This window comes from Pezoporus occidentalis, unplaced genomic scaffold, assembly GCF_034315485.1.
Source record: "Pezoporus occidentalis ecotype Australia unplaced genomic scaffold, CSIRO_AGI_Poc_V1 ctg41, whole genome shotgun sequence".
In the NCBI taxonomy this organism is placed as follows: Eukaryota; Metazoa; Chordata; class Aves; order Psittaciformes; family Psittacidae; genus Pezoporus; species Pezoporus occidentalis.
Genome location: NW_026915736.1, coordinates 2,891,574 through 2,911,906, shown reverse-complemented (window position 1 = coordinate 2,911,906; position 20,333 = coordinate 2,891,574). Strand labels below are relative to the sequence as shown.

At 38.0% G+C, this 20,333-nt stretch overlaps 1 protein-coding gene across 6 annotated transcripts in view; it reads right to left on the bottom strand.

The window, feature by feature from the left end:
* FAM13C (family with sequence similarity 13 member C) overlaps positions 1 to 20,333 on the bottom strand; it is a 55,716-nt gene that overhangs the window by 13,315 nt on the left and 22,068 nt on the right. For all 6 annotated transcript variants that reach the window (XM_062634036.1, XM_062634031.1, XM_062634034.1 and 3 more), the window contains 5 exons: positions 13,208 to 13,358; positions 7,497 to 7,707; positions 6,069 to 6,207; positions 4,569 to 4,650; positions 2,083 to 2,294 (listed from right to left, as the gene is read on the bottom strand). In XM_062634036.1, coding sequence (XP_062490020.1) covers positions 2,083 to 2,294; positions 4,569 to 4,650; positions 6,069 to 6,207; positions 7,497 to 7,707; positions 13,208 to 13,358 — 795 coding nt within the window. The remainder of the gene's footprint in view (positions 1 to 2,082; positions 2,295 to 4,568; positions 4,651 to 6,068; positions 6,208 to 7,496; positions 7,708 to 13,207; positions 13,359 to 20,333) is intronic.

Below are 20,333 nucleotides of genomic sequence, written 5' to 3'. Positions count from 1 at the left end.
TTTACTCACAGGCTTTTTTGTGAGAGGGGTGTTTTGTCCTTAAAACCACATTGTGCTATTTCATATTCAGATCTTGTGGTTTGTCCTTTTTAAACATACTGGCTGGTTCAGGGTTTTACTCTGTGCCTCTCTCAAGGACACACATTCTCTCATTTTTGTTTCAGCAGGGCCTTAGAGGTTTTCTACAGCTGAACTCTGGGGAAGAACTTGGCAGGCTTTTATGGAAACACTATCCTTGACCAAAATAACTAAATCTTAAACCTTGAAAGAAGAAACATGTAACTCCTATTAGTTTATTATTAATCTAACTCAGATTCTGGTGCAGCATCTAAATGCTATATACAAAATAAAATGTTGCACATAAAAAGTATCTACAGTAGCACTAAAGTTGCCTATAGCTGAAATGAAGACTTTGATCTGCTGTAACCTGCAGATATCCTTGATTCGTTTCACCTCCTTAGTGCTACAAAATTCATTCTCCTCCAATTCATAACTAAAAGCCAATCTTTTTTAATGTTATAAAGACCGACTAAAATATATAATTGTGAAATAGATAGTTTTGACTTCATATTATTCATTTTCAAGCCTCTATTCCATAACAGTTACCTAGAACTATTACCAAATGCCTCTGCTAACAGGTAGCTCTCTCAAAGCAAGTTCTTTCCACAAGAATACAAGAAGAAAATAAATAGGATCTTAAAAAATATTTGAAAATATTAACTGTGCAAACATTTAATTTGCATTTACAGAATTCTCTGTGAATATTTCAAGCCAGCACTGCCACTGCACAGATTTAGGAGGTCCTCTTTTAGAAAATCAGAAGTGTAATTAACCAAAAAAATGAGTGGGACAGAGACCCACACCCAACTTATAAGAGATTTTTCCTGGCCAGGTTTTCCTCATGGCATCTGTTTTGCTGTCATCTCACCTCACTCCTTGCATAATTAAAATAAAAAATGAAAATAGGATAGTACAGTCTGCACTGTTGGGATTTTCGGACTACATACAGAACAGCTTGGGTTTGTTGTCATCCTTCATTTTCTTATGAAACACTTTTTCCATCTCAGGTTTTCAAAATCAGTAGTTTATAAAAAGAAATTATTAAAAAATCAGTCATGTATGCAGAGCTCAAGATCCTCAGAAGCACACATCATTATACACAGTTTTATATAGTAACTGGCTGTTTAAGAACAAACAATAGAAGAAAGCAAACCAAACCAACCAAGCAACCAAACTAACAAAACAAAGACTTATCTGCTGGGTATTTTTTGCTACTGAAATCCACCCAGGATCAATTCATTGCCTTGCTCAGCTGTATATCATCAGTAATAGCAGCATCATTTGACAGCAAAAATAGCAAAAAAAGTAGCATTCCTATGAGCAGTATGTCTTGCAGAACAGCTTTTGGCAGACTATAACATGCCAGGGGTGTGAAGGTACAGCAGGATTTTCAATATGTACTAATTTCAAAACAAAAATAAATTGCCACCCAAGCAAGCATGTTTCATGGAATATTGCTCCTACATTTAGAACAATAATTGAGAATGTGGAAGAGCAGAAGCAGTATCAGATCAGAAGGGCAAAGCAGTCTGGATGGTTCTGTTATCCACATGATCCTAGTGCAGTGCTATCTATTGACTGGAGAGAGGCTTTCAGCATTTCTCAGGGGAGAGGGGAACTTCAGGAATGTTTTTACTCACACAGTTTCTGTGGACTCAAACTAGGAATGCTTTTGCTGATGTTACCTTCAATACACTGGAATACACACTTAACTGCACACACAACCTCAAGTAGGTAGGTTTCAGCAGTGCCTGGCAAACAGCTTTATACATGCACCTCTGAGCAAAAAGCATTTAGCACTATATGAAAACCCCTTTTGCACCTCTTTTTCTGTGCAACTCTTGACAGAAAAGTAGACTTCAGAAAACTGCACTAGAGTTCCCATCTTGAGAGAAAATGCACTGCAGTGCCAGAAGTCATAGGATGCACATGCACCAGCATACCCTGAGACAGCTACACTCTAAATAATATCTGCCTCAGATGATAATGCTCTGAAAGAAACAGCCATAACTTCTTAAATACCTTAATAGTCTCAGGAAGATTGAAGTGCTGTCTTTTCTCCTTTAATCTTCTCAATACACTGTCCATGGTTTCTTCTACTGAGGGAGCTGGTTCCATGCTTGTGGCCTCCTGTGTCCCAGCCTCTTTAGAGGTCCCAGTGCTTTCACTATGATCATTTCTTTGGGGTGCTCTAGAGGTACAGTTTTGCTCTTCTGACATTCTTAGTTTCAGCTCTGAAAGGAAAATTACTTGGTAAGTAAATTGATTAGAAATATTTGCAAAGAAGTTTCTTCCAATACTACAAGAAAAAGAAAATCCTATTTCTTGCACACAATTATGTATTTTTCTTTTCCCTCGCAGTCCATCTTTGACATAAAAGGTGAGGACTGAGGAGACACAGGGTTAAAAAGTGGGCCTGGGTAGGAGAATCAATGCAGACTTTCTGTGGGAGTGAGATTAGGAAAGGGGCTTAAAAAGACAAACAGCCCTTAAGAATATTTGTGGGAGGTTTGAGGGGGAAGAAGAGGGGATGTGGAAGCAGAGCTCTCTCTCCCCCTCTTCCTCTCACCAAACCCATGCACTCTCAATTGATTTGATTTCTGGATGAGTAAAAACATGTCCATGCATGCTGTGGGGATTGTTGTCTAAGGATGCAATCCTTCCTGGACACCTTCCTGGACAAGAGGTAGCATTTCCGCAGGCACCTGCCATGCTCTCACTCCAGCTGTGCTTGCCTGCTCTCCTGTGCTGCTGTGCAAGTGAGGAGAGTGAAAGCCCTCACCTGAGCATGGCTGGGGAGCCCAAACTGTGTCACAGAGCCCTCCATGCCAGCTGCCAGGCTTCTGAAGCCATGTACTCCAGGTCTGCATAACCAGTCCAGCTCTTCTCTAGGGCAATTCAAACCATAACGCTCCCTTTCAGAGGCTGCATTGCTATCCCAGCCAGGCTGCTGAGCTGGTCCTTACATGGAGAACCAGACACTGTTTCAATGACTTCCCTTGGCAGAAGAGTACCTGAGCAACCAAGCAGAAGACGTAGAGGTTACAGCTTGGCCTAGCTTCCCAGTCAGCAACCTGCCTGGATGCAGTAAAGGTGTACGTATACTAGCCTGATACCAAGTCAAAGACCATGGAGCTCTAGAGACCTGCACAGAGCAACAGGGAAATTGACTTAAGGCTGGAATTAGTGCACACAAACTCAGGCTTTGTACCTATCAGTCGTATGACTGGCTGGAGAGGGACAGTGTGCAAGGCAGGAGACTGATGGCTCCAAATATGTTAGATTAATTGAAATCTGCACAGAGACAGAAATTTTTTTTTCAGCTGTCACAGTCTGAGGACACAGGTCAGGTTTGTAGGGGAAAACAATAAACTCAGAGAGCTAAGAAGGATGGACAAAGCCTTACTTTGACTTGAGTCAAAGCCTTACAAAGACTTGAATGACCTACAAGCACTTGAGTGTTTTTCTTTTTTAGTTGTACTTGTTTCATGAACATTGTGAATCTTGCTTCACTTAAAAGCAGGATAAAAAACTCAAGGGTGTTCACAGGATTGAGGCATTTTGGGTGTGAAGGTGAGGCTGATCTATGAAAGCTAGGCTCCTTGGCTAGTTGAAGGAACGGTTTAGTTGGAGAGATAATTTTCAGAAAGTTAACTATTTCCTCTCATTTGCCCTTCCTGGATTTGCAGCAAAGTTCAAAGGGGAAAAAAATTCAGATCTAGTAATCATGCAGCATAGTATTTAAGAGAGATTTTTCCAGAAGAAATTTACAGAGTGATGAGTTTCTAATTCTTTATTTACTACAGTCACACCTTCTATAGCTACACTCTTAACAATATCAAAACCAAAGATGAAAGATAATACTACAATTTAATTAGTAGTGAGGATCCATTTATAATGGAAAAATAGATAAATTATAAATAGCCTTTAAAAAAAATAAAAAAAATCAATCACTCTTGTCTACACTCTCCCTGAAGGCAAGTGTGTGACACACCCACAGACGTTAGTGGGGTGGTACACAGACAGTCAAGGGCAAAATTTGACCCTGAAGACCAAATCTAATATCAGGGAAAGATCTGGTTTTATGATCAAAAAAGTAAAAACTTTAAAATTGCATAACCTCAGTCCTAAAGGAACATTTTGCACTACATTTGAGCTATTACAAGGACACTTTCAACTTTGTAGTTCTGTATTTCAGACACATATAAAAATATCCAGAATTGCCTTTCACATGAATGTTTATAGTGATGAGGGAGAGGTGACATCTTTTTCCTCTTTCCCTTTTTAGCCTTGTTATGAGGATTGAACTGGCTTACATTTATCCCTGATTTCAGGAATCAAGGCAAATCATACCCTCTAATAAACTTTGTTGTCATTGAGAGAATTATTGCCATGCATTGTGAAAAATAAGCACAACATAGAGGTTAGAAAATTAGCTCTCAAATATTCCAGATACACTGATGCTTCCAAAAGCTTTGGCAAAAAGTGAAGTGACATGCTATATGTACCTTTGAGCTGCTTACGACCTTTGGCCAAATCATTCATCCATTTCAGAACTTCAGGATTGGAAGTCTTGTCACCATGAGAAGGCTGAAAATAAAGAATAAAGGGAAGAATAAAACAAAGGAACTGGTGGTTATACAAGCAAACAGATAAAAACTTATCCACACACAGTGTGCTGAAAAATGTCCACAGTTCCAACCGCACTATATCATAGTGTCACGAAGAGCATTTGGCTTGATCATGATACAAATTTGTCATGACTTGTCTCTCCCCATTGTGACACAGTGCTACATGGGTCTGAGTATTTTGGCTCTGATCCTAAAAAAAAACCAAATTTTTAAGTCCTTAACTAACTGGGTAAGTAATTTCAGTGACTTCAAAGTACTGATCAAATACATAATGTTGGTCAAGTTCGTAAGTATCTTCCAGCTTGGTAACGCAAGCATTCTTTCCCTTACAAGGATAAGCTCTTAATGCTTTAAGACAGGGATTCTCTTGTGAAACTGCATTTAAAAAATTTCAACTGAACTCCTGAATTAATCAAAAAGTCCCGTGCAACAGAGGATGAACCACAGAATCTTTGCATATCAGTCCTTTCTTTGTATTTAGAAATTGCCTCCAAATTAAAAACAATTTACACTGGATCTTCAACACTCAGACATTTAAAATGGCAAACCAGTTTTGCAAAATTAAACCTCTGAAATAATTTTTTTTTCTGGTCACAGTGCCAGAAATGACTGTTCAGGTATGAAATTTTACTCCTAAACATATATAATGACCATAAGGCAGTACAATTCACAAATGTATGATTAAGTTTGCAGACATTGATGAAATTACAAGGTAATATATAATTTGCTTTATTTTCATTTTAACGTAGTCATAAGGTATCACAAAATTCCCTGTTTCATACTGTACATAACATGACAGATGTTTTGTTACGTTTATACTGCACAATTCACCTTAACACAAATTAACTTGATATGAGCAATGATCTTGCGTCTACCGCATAAAGCATACCATTGACCTCAAACAACCACCTCCCCCCAGCAACACATCCTAATTCTTATTTCTCTGATTTCTGCCAGTAGCTTCTATTGAGCTGTACGCTTTGAATGCTTACAGAAGTCTGCCCAAATGAAGGAATGTTCATTGAGAAGCAACAGTTTACAAGCAAATGACTTCTACAAAGTAAATAAGTAGCTTTCCATCTTTTGGATCCTTTCAGTTCAAAAGCAGTCAGCTATGCTTCACTGACTCACACCTCTCACACATCTAGAAGATGGGTATTTTGCAGCAAAGGTAATTCAAAGAAAATGTGAATTAGAGTCTCAGAACTACTGCATACCCTGAAAGATAATAAAAACATATTCCCTCATTGATGATTATCCTATTTCATTTTACCAAAAATACCCTTTCTGTTATTTTTTCTGCAGAAGTTTTAATACACTGAGATTCTTGCCTGCCTCTTGCAGTGTTTCCCTTTATCTTTTCAGTTATTATCTTACCAAGTATTTTCTTTCTTGCTCAAATTTTTCTTCATACTTCCTAATTTTTCTCTTGAGACTCTGAAGATGCTTGGTAAGTTGTGCTACTGTGTGTGGTTCTTTGCAGTCTTCACAGTTACATCTAGAAGAACTTCTTGGCCTGCAAAAGTCGAAAGCAGAGTAGCTGGATCAAAAAAGTGGCTATAATGGACCATGCCTTGTTTCAGGCACATTTAATGCTCTCCTAGCACTCCAGAATACATATTTAAGTTCTTTCACCTAGAGGCAGTTTAGTCTTACAAAGCGAAACTAAAATAATTTCTTTTGCTTGAAGATACCCCTAGAATATACTACTGGGTTCACCATATTTCTTTTACCCTTTCTTTTTTTTTTTTTTCGTTAATTGTGGAATTTTTTAATATTTTTCAAAAGTTTAATCTAGTGGGTCACAACCTGGTCCAGCATTTACATCTTATTTCACAAATCTTCCAACTGTAATGGGAGACTGTAACACCATGATTTGTCAAAGTAAGCTCAGGGAGATTTTTATTACCAGAAATAAACATTTTCATTTTGAAGGCTCTTCAATTTGTGATTTTTTAGAATTTCAAATAATAGGTCTGATTAGTGTTCATATGCAACTGAAAGCTATATACATAAGATTTTAAGAAAGTTTGGTTTCTGTCTGAAATGCACAGTTTGGTTTCTGGAGATTACATATATAGGCTGTTCATATGTTCTTTGACGTTCATGTCTAGTGAATGATGGGAGCTATTGTCTTATTACAGCTGAAATTTTTTACCTTGATAGCCCTCTCTACGTTCACTCTTCAGAATAATCACTAACTTTTAAAACTGTTTCTTGCTAACTATAATTAACAAAGATGACAAACAATAGCCTGCTGTGTTATCAGTGAAAAAATGCTAGATCTTGTTTCTCATATCGCAAATTAACCATGTCAAATTATGCTACACTATGAAAAAACTGTAGCTGAAGTATGTAAGAAAAAAAATAGCTGAAAAAAAACCTGAAGAGTCAAAGACAGCCTTCCAATATCTGAAGGGGGCCTACAGTTATGTCAGAGAGGGACTCTTCATCAGGGACTGTAGCAATAAGACAAGGGGTAATGGGTTCAAATTTGAACAGGGGAAGTTCAGGTTAGATATAAGGAAGTTCTTTACTGTGAGGGTGGTGAGGCACTGGAACAGGTTGCCCAAAGAAGTGGTAAATGCCCCATCACTGGCAGTGTTCAAGGCCAGGCTGGACAGAGCCTTGGGTTACATGGTCTAGCGTGAGGTGTCCCTGCCCATGGCAGGGGGGTTTGAACTAGATGATCTTATGTCCTTTCCACATCAAACCATTCTATGATTCTATGATGATATGATTCTATGACTGTAGATTGTATAAAAATTATTTAACATATATAAGAATTAAAATATAATTTCTTACATCATGAAAGGTTGAGCACTTGGTGGAGAAGGGGCAGACTCTGTGTCTAGATTAAATCTCTGGCTTTGGCTAAAGATAGAGCAGCGTGGTGACAAAAGAGGATTGTCGCCATCTGTAATGTGATACAGCAGTCGACTGGTCCCTAGGGAGTGATGTTCTTGAGGGCTGCTGTCCATGTCATTCTGACAGTCTCTGTGAGCTGGCACAGGCTCTAGAAAGAAAGCATAAGCCAATACGGACTGAGGGTCACACACAGGATATTTAGCTACCTAGATAAATACATATCTATACTTACAGAAGTATTCAAAGCATAAATATTCAAAGTAAACAGCAAATAGCTCAGCAAAGTATCACATGCAGGATGAATGTACTACAAAGGATAAGAAAATAGAAAGGATGGTTACTACCTTAGCATAAAGCAATTTTGAGTTCCAGGAGAGAAGGTAGGTAGGTATGTTTGGAAGCTATAATGTAAAGTATAATACAAAGATGGAGAGTTTTCCAGAATTGCAGCATTAATTACATTTTCATATATATGTTTGCTTTTGAAAGCCACAAAAGAAGTTTATTTTCTGATGTAGCATTTAGTCCTTTGGTCAAGAGAAAGGCAGGTCAAAAATACAACATGTCCTGATGCTAAGAGCCTCCAGTGTTGCTTGCTATATCCTGCAGAATTTCAGTAATGTTTGAAGTTGCATACCCATGGGTCTAAAAAACACAATATGTGAAAATAAAAAAAAAAAAAAAAAGTAACGTTCAAGGTAGTTATTCAAGGTAGTGTGTAGTCACTGCTACTTGGAAGTCATGCTTACAGTACTATGTTAATATTGTCTTGGGCTATACAGGGAAGCCTCGCCTTGGGTGCCTCAAAAGGTAAAAGATGGCCAAGCTAGAAGTCAGAATGACTCATTCTGGGCTGGAAAAGTAGGAATTGGTGAACCTCATTGCACTGTTTATGGACAACATGGAAAATAATGGGCGCATTACAGAGCCTACCTCCAGGGAATACCAAGAGTTCATCTTCCCTTTGCTGTACCTGGTTATGCTCACGGAAAGAACTAGTAAATGTTCCCCACCCTCTGTGGGTGAAATGGGTGAGGATGATCTAGCCTAATCAATTTTTTGCCATCAGATGATTGTGCTTTAAAGCAGATTATACTTTCAGAAAGAAAATCCATGATCTCATAAAAGCTCCCCCTCCAAAAAAAAGAGTTAGTATATGTTAAAACAAAGAATGAGCTCTGTCTCAGGTTCCCCTATATCAGTTTCCATACTGCATAATATTTTTACACCAGCTACATTATATTTTTTCTTTTAAAACCATGTATTTTCAGGCAGCATGCATGTTATTTCTAATCAGTATTATACCTGTAGTCTAGCATGCATTCTAATACATTTCACAGAAACTGCTTTTTCAATGGAAGTCTAAAACTGCACAGAAAAACTGTACATGGATTTATTCACAAAAGAGCAGTCAGATTTAGAAAAGTTCTTTCATCTTCTCTTTCTTTCCATTTTCTCCTTTGTACATGGTACAGGACATTCCCATAGCGAGTTGGTATTTCTTTCTGGATTTTAACTGAACCTTTGCAGTAGCTTTTATTTGACCTCTGCCCAAGAGATATGGAAGCTACAAATCCCTATTGCTGCACTGGGACAGTGGGAACAAAACAGCTCTGAATGCCACCCTTGATAGAACCATTGCCTGCATAGAACGCAACTATTGAATTAAAAAATAATAGTTGTAATGGTCTAAAATATCACTTTATTAGGCACTATCCAACTCTTTTTGCTTTACAGACAACAAAAAATCTAACTTTATACTACATAATCACAATTTAGTGTGTCATGCAAAGCCTACACAACTTTTGTATCTCTAAGTTCATCTTACTCTAACAATGCCATCAATTATAAATATGTTAAGCATTTCCACAATGAGACAATGTATTTGGTTATTGATCCTTTCCTCTAAGTACTTCATACCCTGTGAGTCAAATTCAATTCTCCAAGGCACCATAGCAACACCCTAAACTTCAAAATTGTATATGAGATTCAAATCCACACATTGAGACATCCAGAAACGCATGTGGGAAAAGCAAGTGTAGAGATTGTACCAGTCATGGGAAATTATGTACACAGACAACAGACAGTGATAAATGTTCTTCTACAAATAAAAGTATTGTTTCTTTATGGTAAGTAATCCTTCCTTAGCCCGTAAGACATAAAGAAATTAATAGCTTTGTTTGAGTTTTGATTTGTTGGGTTTTGGTTTGTTTGGGATTTTCTTTTACTTCTGAAAAACAATACTGTCAATGAGAAGAAACTGGATTCCTTCCTTTTATTTGACCATCTTTGAACTTCAAGAAAACCACAGTGAAGCAGGGTGACTAAGAATAGTTTCACTATTTCTCAAACACTAAAAGTAATACTTTTTTTTTTCATCATATTAAGTAGCAGTCTCCATATTATGAAACAAAAACAATGTCATAAAAAAAAAAATGAAGCCAGTCTGTGTGTGGTCAGTGTAGTAAAAGTTTCCAGCATTTGTACTCTCATTTTCTGTGGACCTAGAAGTACTTGTCTTGCAGGAGACAGCCTGTACTGCTGATAACCTACATAGTTACAGGTATTTGCTGCTTTTCACATCTACAACCAGGCAATTTTATTAGCCCCAACCAAGACTCAAAAATGGAAGAAAAGCACACATTCAAGACTAAACACTCCTAGAAGATAAATGCAAAGGACAAGTAGTGGCTGGAACAGCTTAGGTATAAAAGCAAACACACTTAGCTGCAGAGAATTCAAGGAGGTTTTTTTATTCAGTTAGCAAAGAAAGGGAGACAACCTGTGTTCCAGGTGAATTTCAGAATTTTCCCAAAGGCCAGGGATCTTCAATTTCCTTGGCACCAGGGCTTCCTGACAGCATTGCTCCACTAAAGCTTGCAAATTGGTGCAATTTTGGTATGGCTCCAAGAAAGGTTTTAGTTCCAACGCTGCTACAGATGCATTAAATCATTATCTAATGTCCAGAAGTGGTCAGCAAGTCGTCCAGACTTATTCATTTACACAGCCTGATTACTATAATAGAGGAACATCTCTGGATGGTAAGTTGTAACCAGACCCATTTTTAATTAAAACTTTGTGCTATCATCCTTATTCCAGTTCTGCACAGATCCTAAAAAAGACTCTAAGCATTATCCTGGGAGTAGCCCATGTATGGACCAAACATCTGCCTGTCTTCAAGTGTCTGATTTTAGCCTCTATCTTTGCCAAAAATGTGAACTAAAGCCATCTTTAGCTAAGCCAGTAAGTTACCCTTTGGCCTGTATTTACGCCATCTCATTTACTCAGCCCACCTTAGGACTGGCAAGATCTTACCACAGGAGTTAAAGCCGAGACCTGGTATCTTATAATATGCAGCATACTTCATAATGTGGACTTGGATCATATGACAAGTCATTTGGTATAAGTCTGTATTTCTTTTTCTGAAGTAAACCAATAATACACTGAAATCTGTTGTATCTAAAACGGTTATGCAGATGTAATGTGTGTATTTTTATGTTTGTGAATGCCAGTATCAGTATTTATAACTTAAAGGACATTTAGAACACCTTGTAGTCAAGTTCATCTGCTCACTGCTCAAGTCACATAATCAATTTATACTCATATTAAAAAGCTATAGAAATTACTCAAGCTCTGCTCTTCTTTTTTTTCCCTTAAAAAAACCTTGCAATACTTCATACCCTCTTGTGATTCTTCATGGTCTCACTTCTGGTCTAATTCAAGTATTTACATACATAAAAGTAAACTGGAATTTTCTGACTTTGCTCAGAGATAAGAACTCCTGTTCATTTCTTAAAATTTGCATTCTGAAATACCTAAAATAATGTATTTTTTGTAATTTTTCTTGACTGGAATGTGAAACAAAATAAATTAAATAGACTACAGAATCATGTTTATTTTAAAAATAATGTATTTATACATTCTTAATATTAAAATTTTCATTGTCTAATTCACTGAGCAAAGGCTAATAACTAGAGATGTAGTATATATGGTACATCCTCTAACTGTGTTCTTTGCCCAGGAAAACTCTCTGGACTTCTATCCAAGTTTAAGCTGAAATAGCCAACAGTCCCAAGTGACAACTGTACCTAACTCAATGTATCAGAAGATTTTGGTAGTAATTTAAGAGACAGAATTAGGACTAGCTCTCTCAATGCAAAATGGCAAGTTATTATATAAAAACCACAAACCACAAAGCAGATGCTAGCAGGAATGGAAGTATGTTGAAATGCATTAAATAGGTAAGATTTAACTAAAGCACAAGTTTGAACTGCTAGAGTGACAAAGTATGCTCTGAACTGTGTGAGAGAAATGCTACATCATCCAGTATTTGCCTGTGTACCCATAGACAGGCAAATAGGAGCTAGAGAGGGTAGCAGAAGTCACTACCAGTATGGATTAAAAGAAAATCCAGTCAAAACAGCATAAATAAGAAAAGGAAACAGTTATGAACCATCCTAACAATGAATTGAGAAATTACCAGAACAAAATAGTTCAGTAAACTACTGGAAGAGGAGGAAAACCCCACCCTGACATAAAGGAAAAGAGTCAGTGCAGATTTTCTACGGGCTACAAAATGTCTCTGCCTGTGCAGCATAGATATGAGACCTGTCTCTGCCTCAGATCCATGCTGAGGGACTAGCACCAGTGCAAGTTTTATAAGGTATCAAGGTTTGGTTTTTTTTTACCTAACCCCCAGGTTATTTAGTATTTTTTACATTTAAAATTTTCCTTAATTGTGCAATGCAAACCTCATACTCTAAAATTTCCTAAGTAGATCACTATCATTTGTGATTTTTTTTTTGTAAATAATTTATTTCTTGCTGAAAATTCTGAGCAAACAGCTTCTAAATATGTTCTTCTACATCCTGTCTTTATTCTGACATATAACATCAGTTGCAAACGGGTTACTGACCTATCTGCTTTAATTTGAACCATACATGGCAAATGACTTAAGTATTTGTGTATTCATGTCACTTGTCTGTGAGATGTGTTAGTCATATTGCCTTTGACCTATTTTTCACAAACAGTGATTCCTCTTCTACTGAGCATCACGACTCTGTCAGCCCTGTGACTACAAGCTATGAATTGACAAAAATAGCACTGAGCCTTAGGGCTATTCATTTCCATATTGAGGAAAGAAAGAGTGATAACACACCACAGATTGCCCAGACGGGTAATAATACAGGTTCGTGAATGATTAAAATCCATGTGCTGTAAAACTCACTTTCACTATTTCTCTGCTGATGCATTGAATTAAAATCAACAATAGGAGAAGTGAAGTGATATTGCTCTGACAAAAAGAATGACAATAATAGAATTACATGGTATGGCAGGTGATCTCACACAATACAGAAATAGTAACAGCATAAAATTACTTGAACAAAAAGAAAACAAACTGAAAATAAAAGAATGAGGATTCTTAAAACCTGTCTGAAAAGCAAGACTCCCTCTCCGAAAATCAGAATGCTATACCACTTTTAAGAGGTATCCCCCCTTTTTACGTTACACAGCATTTGCCTCATGAAATGGTTCTTAGCATTAGCTCTGCATTGCTTCCCAGAGGACTGCAAATCTGATATTAAACTGCAAGTCACAAGTCTTTTTTATAATTGCAAATGAGAACACATCACGACATGATCAGTTACCTCCACAGCTGGCTCCATCAGCTTGAACACTGGTTTGGGCTGATGAAGGGGCTGGATCCTTGGATGCCGGCAGCTGAGGTGTTTCTTCCTGGGTTGGCAGAAATGCAGAGCACAGATCGGTTTCAAGGGCTTGTAGCTTCAATAAAGAATTCTGCAGACAAAAGCAGAACATTGGGCTAGATTGAGAACAACAGAACACAGCGATAGCTCTTCAACTCAGCCCATTAGCAGCTCCTGTAAAGGGGTGTTTCACTAACAGCTCTGCGAGGACGTGCAAGGGAACAAACGTGCACTATTCTGCCAGTTTCTTGACTTCTGGTTATTTAAATCCCAATTCACATGGATTATTCATGACACGTGGGAAAGATGACTTCGTCAGCAAAAGATGATTTATTCTAGGAAGCCAAGCTGAGGTGGTGTCCCTTTTCCTGGTCTCAAAGCAATACATTAAGCAAGTATTTTATTCATTGGACTGACATCACGATCTGATGACATTCTGTCCCTCCCCACTTACCATTCATAAAAAAACAAGTCTCCCTCTTCCAGCCACTGAGTGCCATACACAGCAGTGAACAAAGAGTTACTGAGAACGCACTCCCTCATGGGATTCTTGGAAGAAATATTTTTTAATTGGCTTTTTTAGACATACTTCTTTATGTAGATGTAGCTTTCATGTAGGCAGCAGCTGCTGCTACAGGGCAATCAGATCATTTCCTATCCGTTGGAAAGGCAAAATTAACAGATCATTGTCACTTGCTGAAGATAAATCAATGAAGACAATGCTCGTTATCTATAACATCACAATATAACATCAGCTACTGTGTCGTGCTTGGTCCATTTCTCATTTTAATCTTTAATGCTGCATGCAATATTCAGCTGTACAATCTGACACAAGCATCTTGCTGTGATGTAAATGCTGTGAAAGCCCTTATCACCATCTGACTGGGCAAAATGAGTCGCTACCAATACCTCATGCACTCAGTTCCCCTCTTTCAAGGGAAACACATCTTGTCACATAAACAAAATCACACAAGGCTGCATTAATAATCACACAGCTGGCACAAACAGAATATACGTGAAATGTTAAGTCACTGAAATGGTACATATTTTTAGAGCATTTTCTTGGGGGGGGGGGAGGGGGCAAGGGGGGGGGAGAAAGGGGAAACAAAAAAACAAACCCCACCAAATGACAACCAACAAACAAATAAAGAAGACAAAAAAAAAACACAAAAAAATCAACCCACCACAAAAAACACCACCCAAAAAAAAACATGAGTTGCAATAGAAAAAAAGATCCTCAAAAGCCTCTTTCCCCACTATGTCAAAGACATGAAATCAATTTACTGATTCATTTAATGAAATAACAGATTTATTGGAAACATTTCCTTTGTGTAAGTTTCTCACCTATGTAGTGAGTAGTTTAATGTCTTTGCATTATTTTAATTGTAACACAGCTCTTTTATAAACCTTGAGATGCCAGTGGTTTTAGGTTAAAAAATAAAGAAGGAACCTGATTTGGCTGAAAACAGTGGGGAAGACTTTCAGCCTTGATCCTTTCATTCCTTTTATAGAATTCAGGTGGTGAAACAGGAGCAGAAAGTAGTGCTTTCTAGGAGATACCTCAAAATAGGGAAGTTTCAAAAAAACACAAGATCACCATAACTAGATCCCATGACCCCCTATGTCAGGAGTGCTTCAAAATTTGTATCCTGTTCCACAAAACAGATCAGGTTGCAAACACCTGGACCTTGGCCTCAGCTTAGGCCAAAAGGGAAATCCAGAAAAACTTCCTTCTTCTGGTCCCAGAGCAAACAGGAGTTCTGACCATTCCTATCAGAAGCAGCTTAATTAGAGACATGTGAGCAAAGAAATGGCTTGTGTTATACATTTTAGGACTAAGTTCCTCTCATCTGTTGTCAAGATATATTTTGACATATCCTCCTATAATACCAGAAAGAAGTGATTGCAAGATCAAGCACTACTGTTCTTTAAAAATATGGCATGATCTAGAGCTGGTTTCTATAATATAAGGCAGAAGGTACCCTTACTATTGACAGGCATAAGTTGCATTAACAACCTAGCATCCTCTCTTCCTGTTGCTATTTGTAAGGATAATTTATCCATCTTGGCCAGCAGTGCCTCAAGTTCCTTGTCACTTACTGACACTGTTTGGTCCAATATTTTACATATTATTTCAAATTGATCTGTCTCCTTTGACCTGTCTACTAGAAAGAGTGTGCCAGGTATGCAAATGTCCTGAACATGGTCTTTGTAAGTGAAGACCAATATAATAAATTCACTCAGCTTCTCTGTTTACAGCCATATCACCTAGTGATATGAAATTAGTACCCATTTTATGTGTCATCCAGCAGTCATAGTGACCCCTACCTAGATTCCTGCTTTTGATGTATTTAGTAGAGTTCTTATGATCAATTTGAGCATCTTTTATGATCTACTTTCAAAGTCTTCTTTAATCCTCTACAGGGCTTTCTTCAATTAGAGACAGAACGATGGAAACCACCTCACCTTCAACAGCTTTCAACTAGCAGTGAATTTTCCTTGTGAAGGGGAGGATGCTGACTTGAATCATACCCATGACACTGTTCTGGGGAGGGATTCCATAATATGACAGGCCTCATTTTCCACTTCCTGTCATCCCAGCTAGGCCCCAACGAAGTGGCTGTGTAATTATCACAGCAGATGGGCTGTGTTTTATAGTCAGTAATATTATCTAGCAAAAGATGATTATACCAGTTACACACCAGTGAAGACTGATCCCAGACCAGACCTTTTCCAGAAGAACTGCTGATGGCAATAAGGAGAACATAGGCAAACATACCAGAACATACCAATAAGGAGAGCATAGGGTAATAACTGACAAAAATACCTAACCATCATAGGCTGTTACTTCAAGCATTTGAAAAACAAAAAATATTCCATATCAAGAAAATATGTCCCTTTGCATCACTATTTCTTATGATACATTAATATTTATGGAAAATTCAGCATAAAAGCATTCACACAGACTACATTGTTAAACATTGTATTTTGGCAATGCTTAGGCTGTAATTCACCAGCTGGTTTATATTCAGTTGCTCCAAATGATATTTTTCATCCATCTTTGGAAGGTGGATAGACGGCAAATTTACAGTCACTGCCAAATACTAAAAAAAAAATAATCATATAATAATAACAATAACAACAACAACAGGAAAACCTTACAGAATTTCGTGATTGTGTCCTTGACAGGGGTTTGATGTAGGGAGAAAAGGGGTAAGTAGCTGTGATCACTTTGATGTTACCAGGGAGACGATGAATCTGGAGTATGCCATCAACCTCATCTTACTCCTGAAACACAGCTGAGTACTATGGTACTGCCAGAGCACACTATAAATGAAAAACCATCACACATTTATGGGAACACATGTAAGGAGACATAGCTTTAGCAAAGGCCAAACACAATGCTGCTCACTTCACTAACTCATTAGCAACAGCAGCATCCTAGAAAATGCTAGGGATGACGCTGCTGCCTGTCCTGCCGCATGGCCTGTCCTGCCCCCTTCAGGGCTGCTTGCAGCACTAACAATGCCAGACCAGCTGGACTGGATCCTGCCAGCCTCAAACCTCTTTCTCTCTGGCAGCAGTGTAGCTGCAGCCCAACCACAGAAAGAAGGTGCTCTGCGAGAGGACATGGCCATATATCAGCAACCTGCAGCAGGTTCTCTATCCTTGGGCTCACAGGGGGCTGGCTAACATGCTACCAACTGTTGGCAAATAGAAGGCAAGAAGAGAGATGTCTTCATCTTCTAAACCCTTTCAGGTTAATTTTAAATATTGCTCACCACTTCCAACTTCCCCCTAGTTCTCCAATGCTTTCCAGTACCTGTACAGCTCTGATGTGACTGTAGGCATCCTGCCACAATAGTGGGGATGTGTACTCTTCTGTCCTGCCCACACTCAGCAATACATCTGATCTGAAGATGAACCAGCCTGTGCACATGTTACTTAAAATTCTGCCATGGTCCAGACTTGTCCCTGGGCCCAACTGGGCCATCTTTGCTCTTGGCTGTTTAAAAGAAGTTGCAAAACATGTCAGAAGCAAACACAAACAGCTAAAATACATAGAGAGGGAAATGTTAGGTCATGTTGAGTGCCATCACAAATTTTAGTAAGCTCTTCTATGGAAAACCAATATCACTGAAGTAATTTAAGATATGGCATATTATATCAGCTAATTATCTAAGTTAAAATATTTCAGAACTGATATTCATTCCAGTTTTACTCTAGTAAACACTAGTGTTTCTGATGCAGTAATTCCTGATCCGTGCTAATGCAAATGAAAGGACATTATAATATTTTAGATGGGTCCTTAAATTTCTTTGGAAAAATAACAAAATTGTTGCCTCTTAAGAACAGCATTTTGCAAGTTTGAAAAGGAAGCAATTATAATTGTCTTGGAGAAAAGTTTCTTGTATTTTCTTCTGTCCTCTTAAAGTAACTGACAATTCAGAGAACTTGAGCTATGCCAATTCCACTAGAAGAGAAAACATCTTGCATTATTCCAGTTCAAAGATAATGGAAAAATAGACATTTACAGGAAGTCTGAGGAAAACAGAAAGAGAGAAGTTTATTTATTAATTTTGCTAATGCTTTAAGAAAATATATGCATAAAGGAATCATATTCTCACCTGCTGGAGAACACACAGTACAAAAGGATTACCATTTGAAGAGGAAGCTTAGCCTGCAGTTGATAAACTGACTTTACAAACAGGTAAGGCACTGACTGTCATTCCTTCCATCTACAAGAGCTGAGGCCTTAGGACAAGGAATTATTGTGATGATAGATAACCTGTTACATCTAAATATCACACACCTACACTCACACTGTTAAATGCCTCTGGAGAATGGAACAATGAATGATCAAATTCTTCCAAGTCATCACCAAAATGCTTTGGCAATGAGTGAGAGTCCCCTGAAAGGGCATCAACCTTTTCTTGGTAAGTGCCATCAGTAACTGCCTCTCCAGCTGGATGGGGCCCACAGGATCAGTGCCATGTGACTTGTCAGCATGTCCAAGGGACCACAGACTGGTGGGAAACAGCATGCCAAATTAAGCCTCATCAGCGTCCTTTGTTTCAGCTTTGCGGACATCCTAAAGACTGGTAAATTTAATAACTGAGGGAAGAGGGAAAGAAAATATATCTGCCAACCCATAGATGCTGCTCTGTCTCAGTCTGAAGGCTGATGGGCAGAAGGGAGGAGGAGCAAAGCCCAAACTTAGTGCTTTCTGCCTAAAATGAAAACACCCTGCCCCACACACACCGTTACTGAATATTAAGCATGCTTGCACCCTATCCCTGGGCCTGCTCCTGCCTCTCCAGGACAGCAAGACAGCTATTCTATCTAGTTTATTGATGGATTTACTGGATTTATGAAATCAGTTGGGGCAGAGAAGGAGAATAATCCAACCCTTCAGCATTTAATAGCCTTTGAAATGATTCATATAGAAAAGAAACTGAGCAAATATCAACCTGTTCAATTCCTTCACTCTAAGGAAATAAAGGCTTTTATATGTCACATTAGAACAGTGATGTATAACAGCATGTTCTTGCTTTTTAATCTGAGAGTTCAGGTTAAGACAAAATAGGCATATTTTTTGTGAACATAAATAAATCTCTGTGGTATCTGTTATGGCAATATTTGTGTCTTGAGGCATATGACATTTCCAATTCAGAGCTTCCTTTATGGGAAACAAGCAAGCAACAGTAAGATAGAACAAGATATGCCCTGGGTCTGTATAATGCCACGGATGAGCAGTGAAGAGAGACACTGCTTTCTCTAAACCAAGAAGAGAATTTATTTTCTTACAACCCATGTTCATTTGGGTTTTCAGTAGACCTGAGACACCAAAAAATCTAAAATTTTGCAGAAGAAACCATCAGAAGGTAACCCTTCCTCATTCCTCATAAATTACTGGGAGTTTGCTTTAATGTCTAATTATCTGTTTTAATATCTTACACTGATTTTATTTATTACATTTAATCTTAACCTTTAAGGAATCCTTTGCAAGGATTTTAAATGGAAGCTGTCAGATGGAAGCTTTGGTGATTATTTGCACTGGGGCTTCTCAAAAGAAACAATAACTTGATTTCTTCCGGAGCCTTAACTGGCTAGGCAGAGGCTGAGCATAATCCCTTGTATTGGTCATGGGATGTGCCTCACTAGTTAGCATCACAATTTTCAACAGTGAACTGCACAACAACGTCACAAATACACAGGAGATAATTCGTTGTAAGGAGAAGATTAAGTCTGAATTCCTTTAAAAGGACACATTGTGGTTTTCTCCTAATGAAAGGCAGGCATCTATTAATAGACATACATGTTCTCTGGCTGATTATGGAAACAAAGCTGTCTTTTCCATGTTTTGAAAGGAATGGGATTCCCTTCCCTCCCAACTCTTTTTTTCCACTGCTTCTGATGTTCTGTTGTCTTGGTCTACACTTAGAAATATTACCTGCTCTGTGTTTAAGTCCAGTATTGTTCATTGCCTTGCCATGTGTAAGCATACTCTATGCTAGTATGCAGATACCCTTGTTTATGGTAGATGCTTTATAAGGTTTCTCACTTTGAATAATTGCAAAACTTGGATTTGACTTCCAGCATTTTGCTGATTTCGAGAATATAGCTTGGGCTCATCTATTTTTTGACATGATCACACAAACAACTTCTTTGTGCTCTACTCTCTCACCATCCTCCTAGTATAATCCATTTGAGAACAGCTCGTTTCAAATGTCACAGGTGCTAGTGGACTTTCCTTACTTTCTCTCTTCACTCCAACTCTCTTTTCTTCCCACCTTGCAACCAAAGTACCTTTTAGATCACATTGTACTGTTCATAGATTATTTATGTAGGATGTAGAAATCTTGAGAACTCATTTTTAAACAAAATATAATTGATAGCTGAACACTTTTAAGCTCTAATATGAGGAAAAAAAATAAAATGTTCTAGAAAGATGTCATTTCACTCAGTCAATATTGAATGTTTAATTCTTTTCTGAGCACAAAAAGAAAGCTGGCTTAATCTCTTGCCTCTGGCATTTAAACTATTATAGCAGTCCTGTATCACA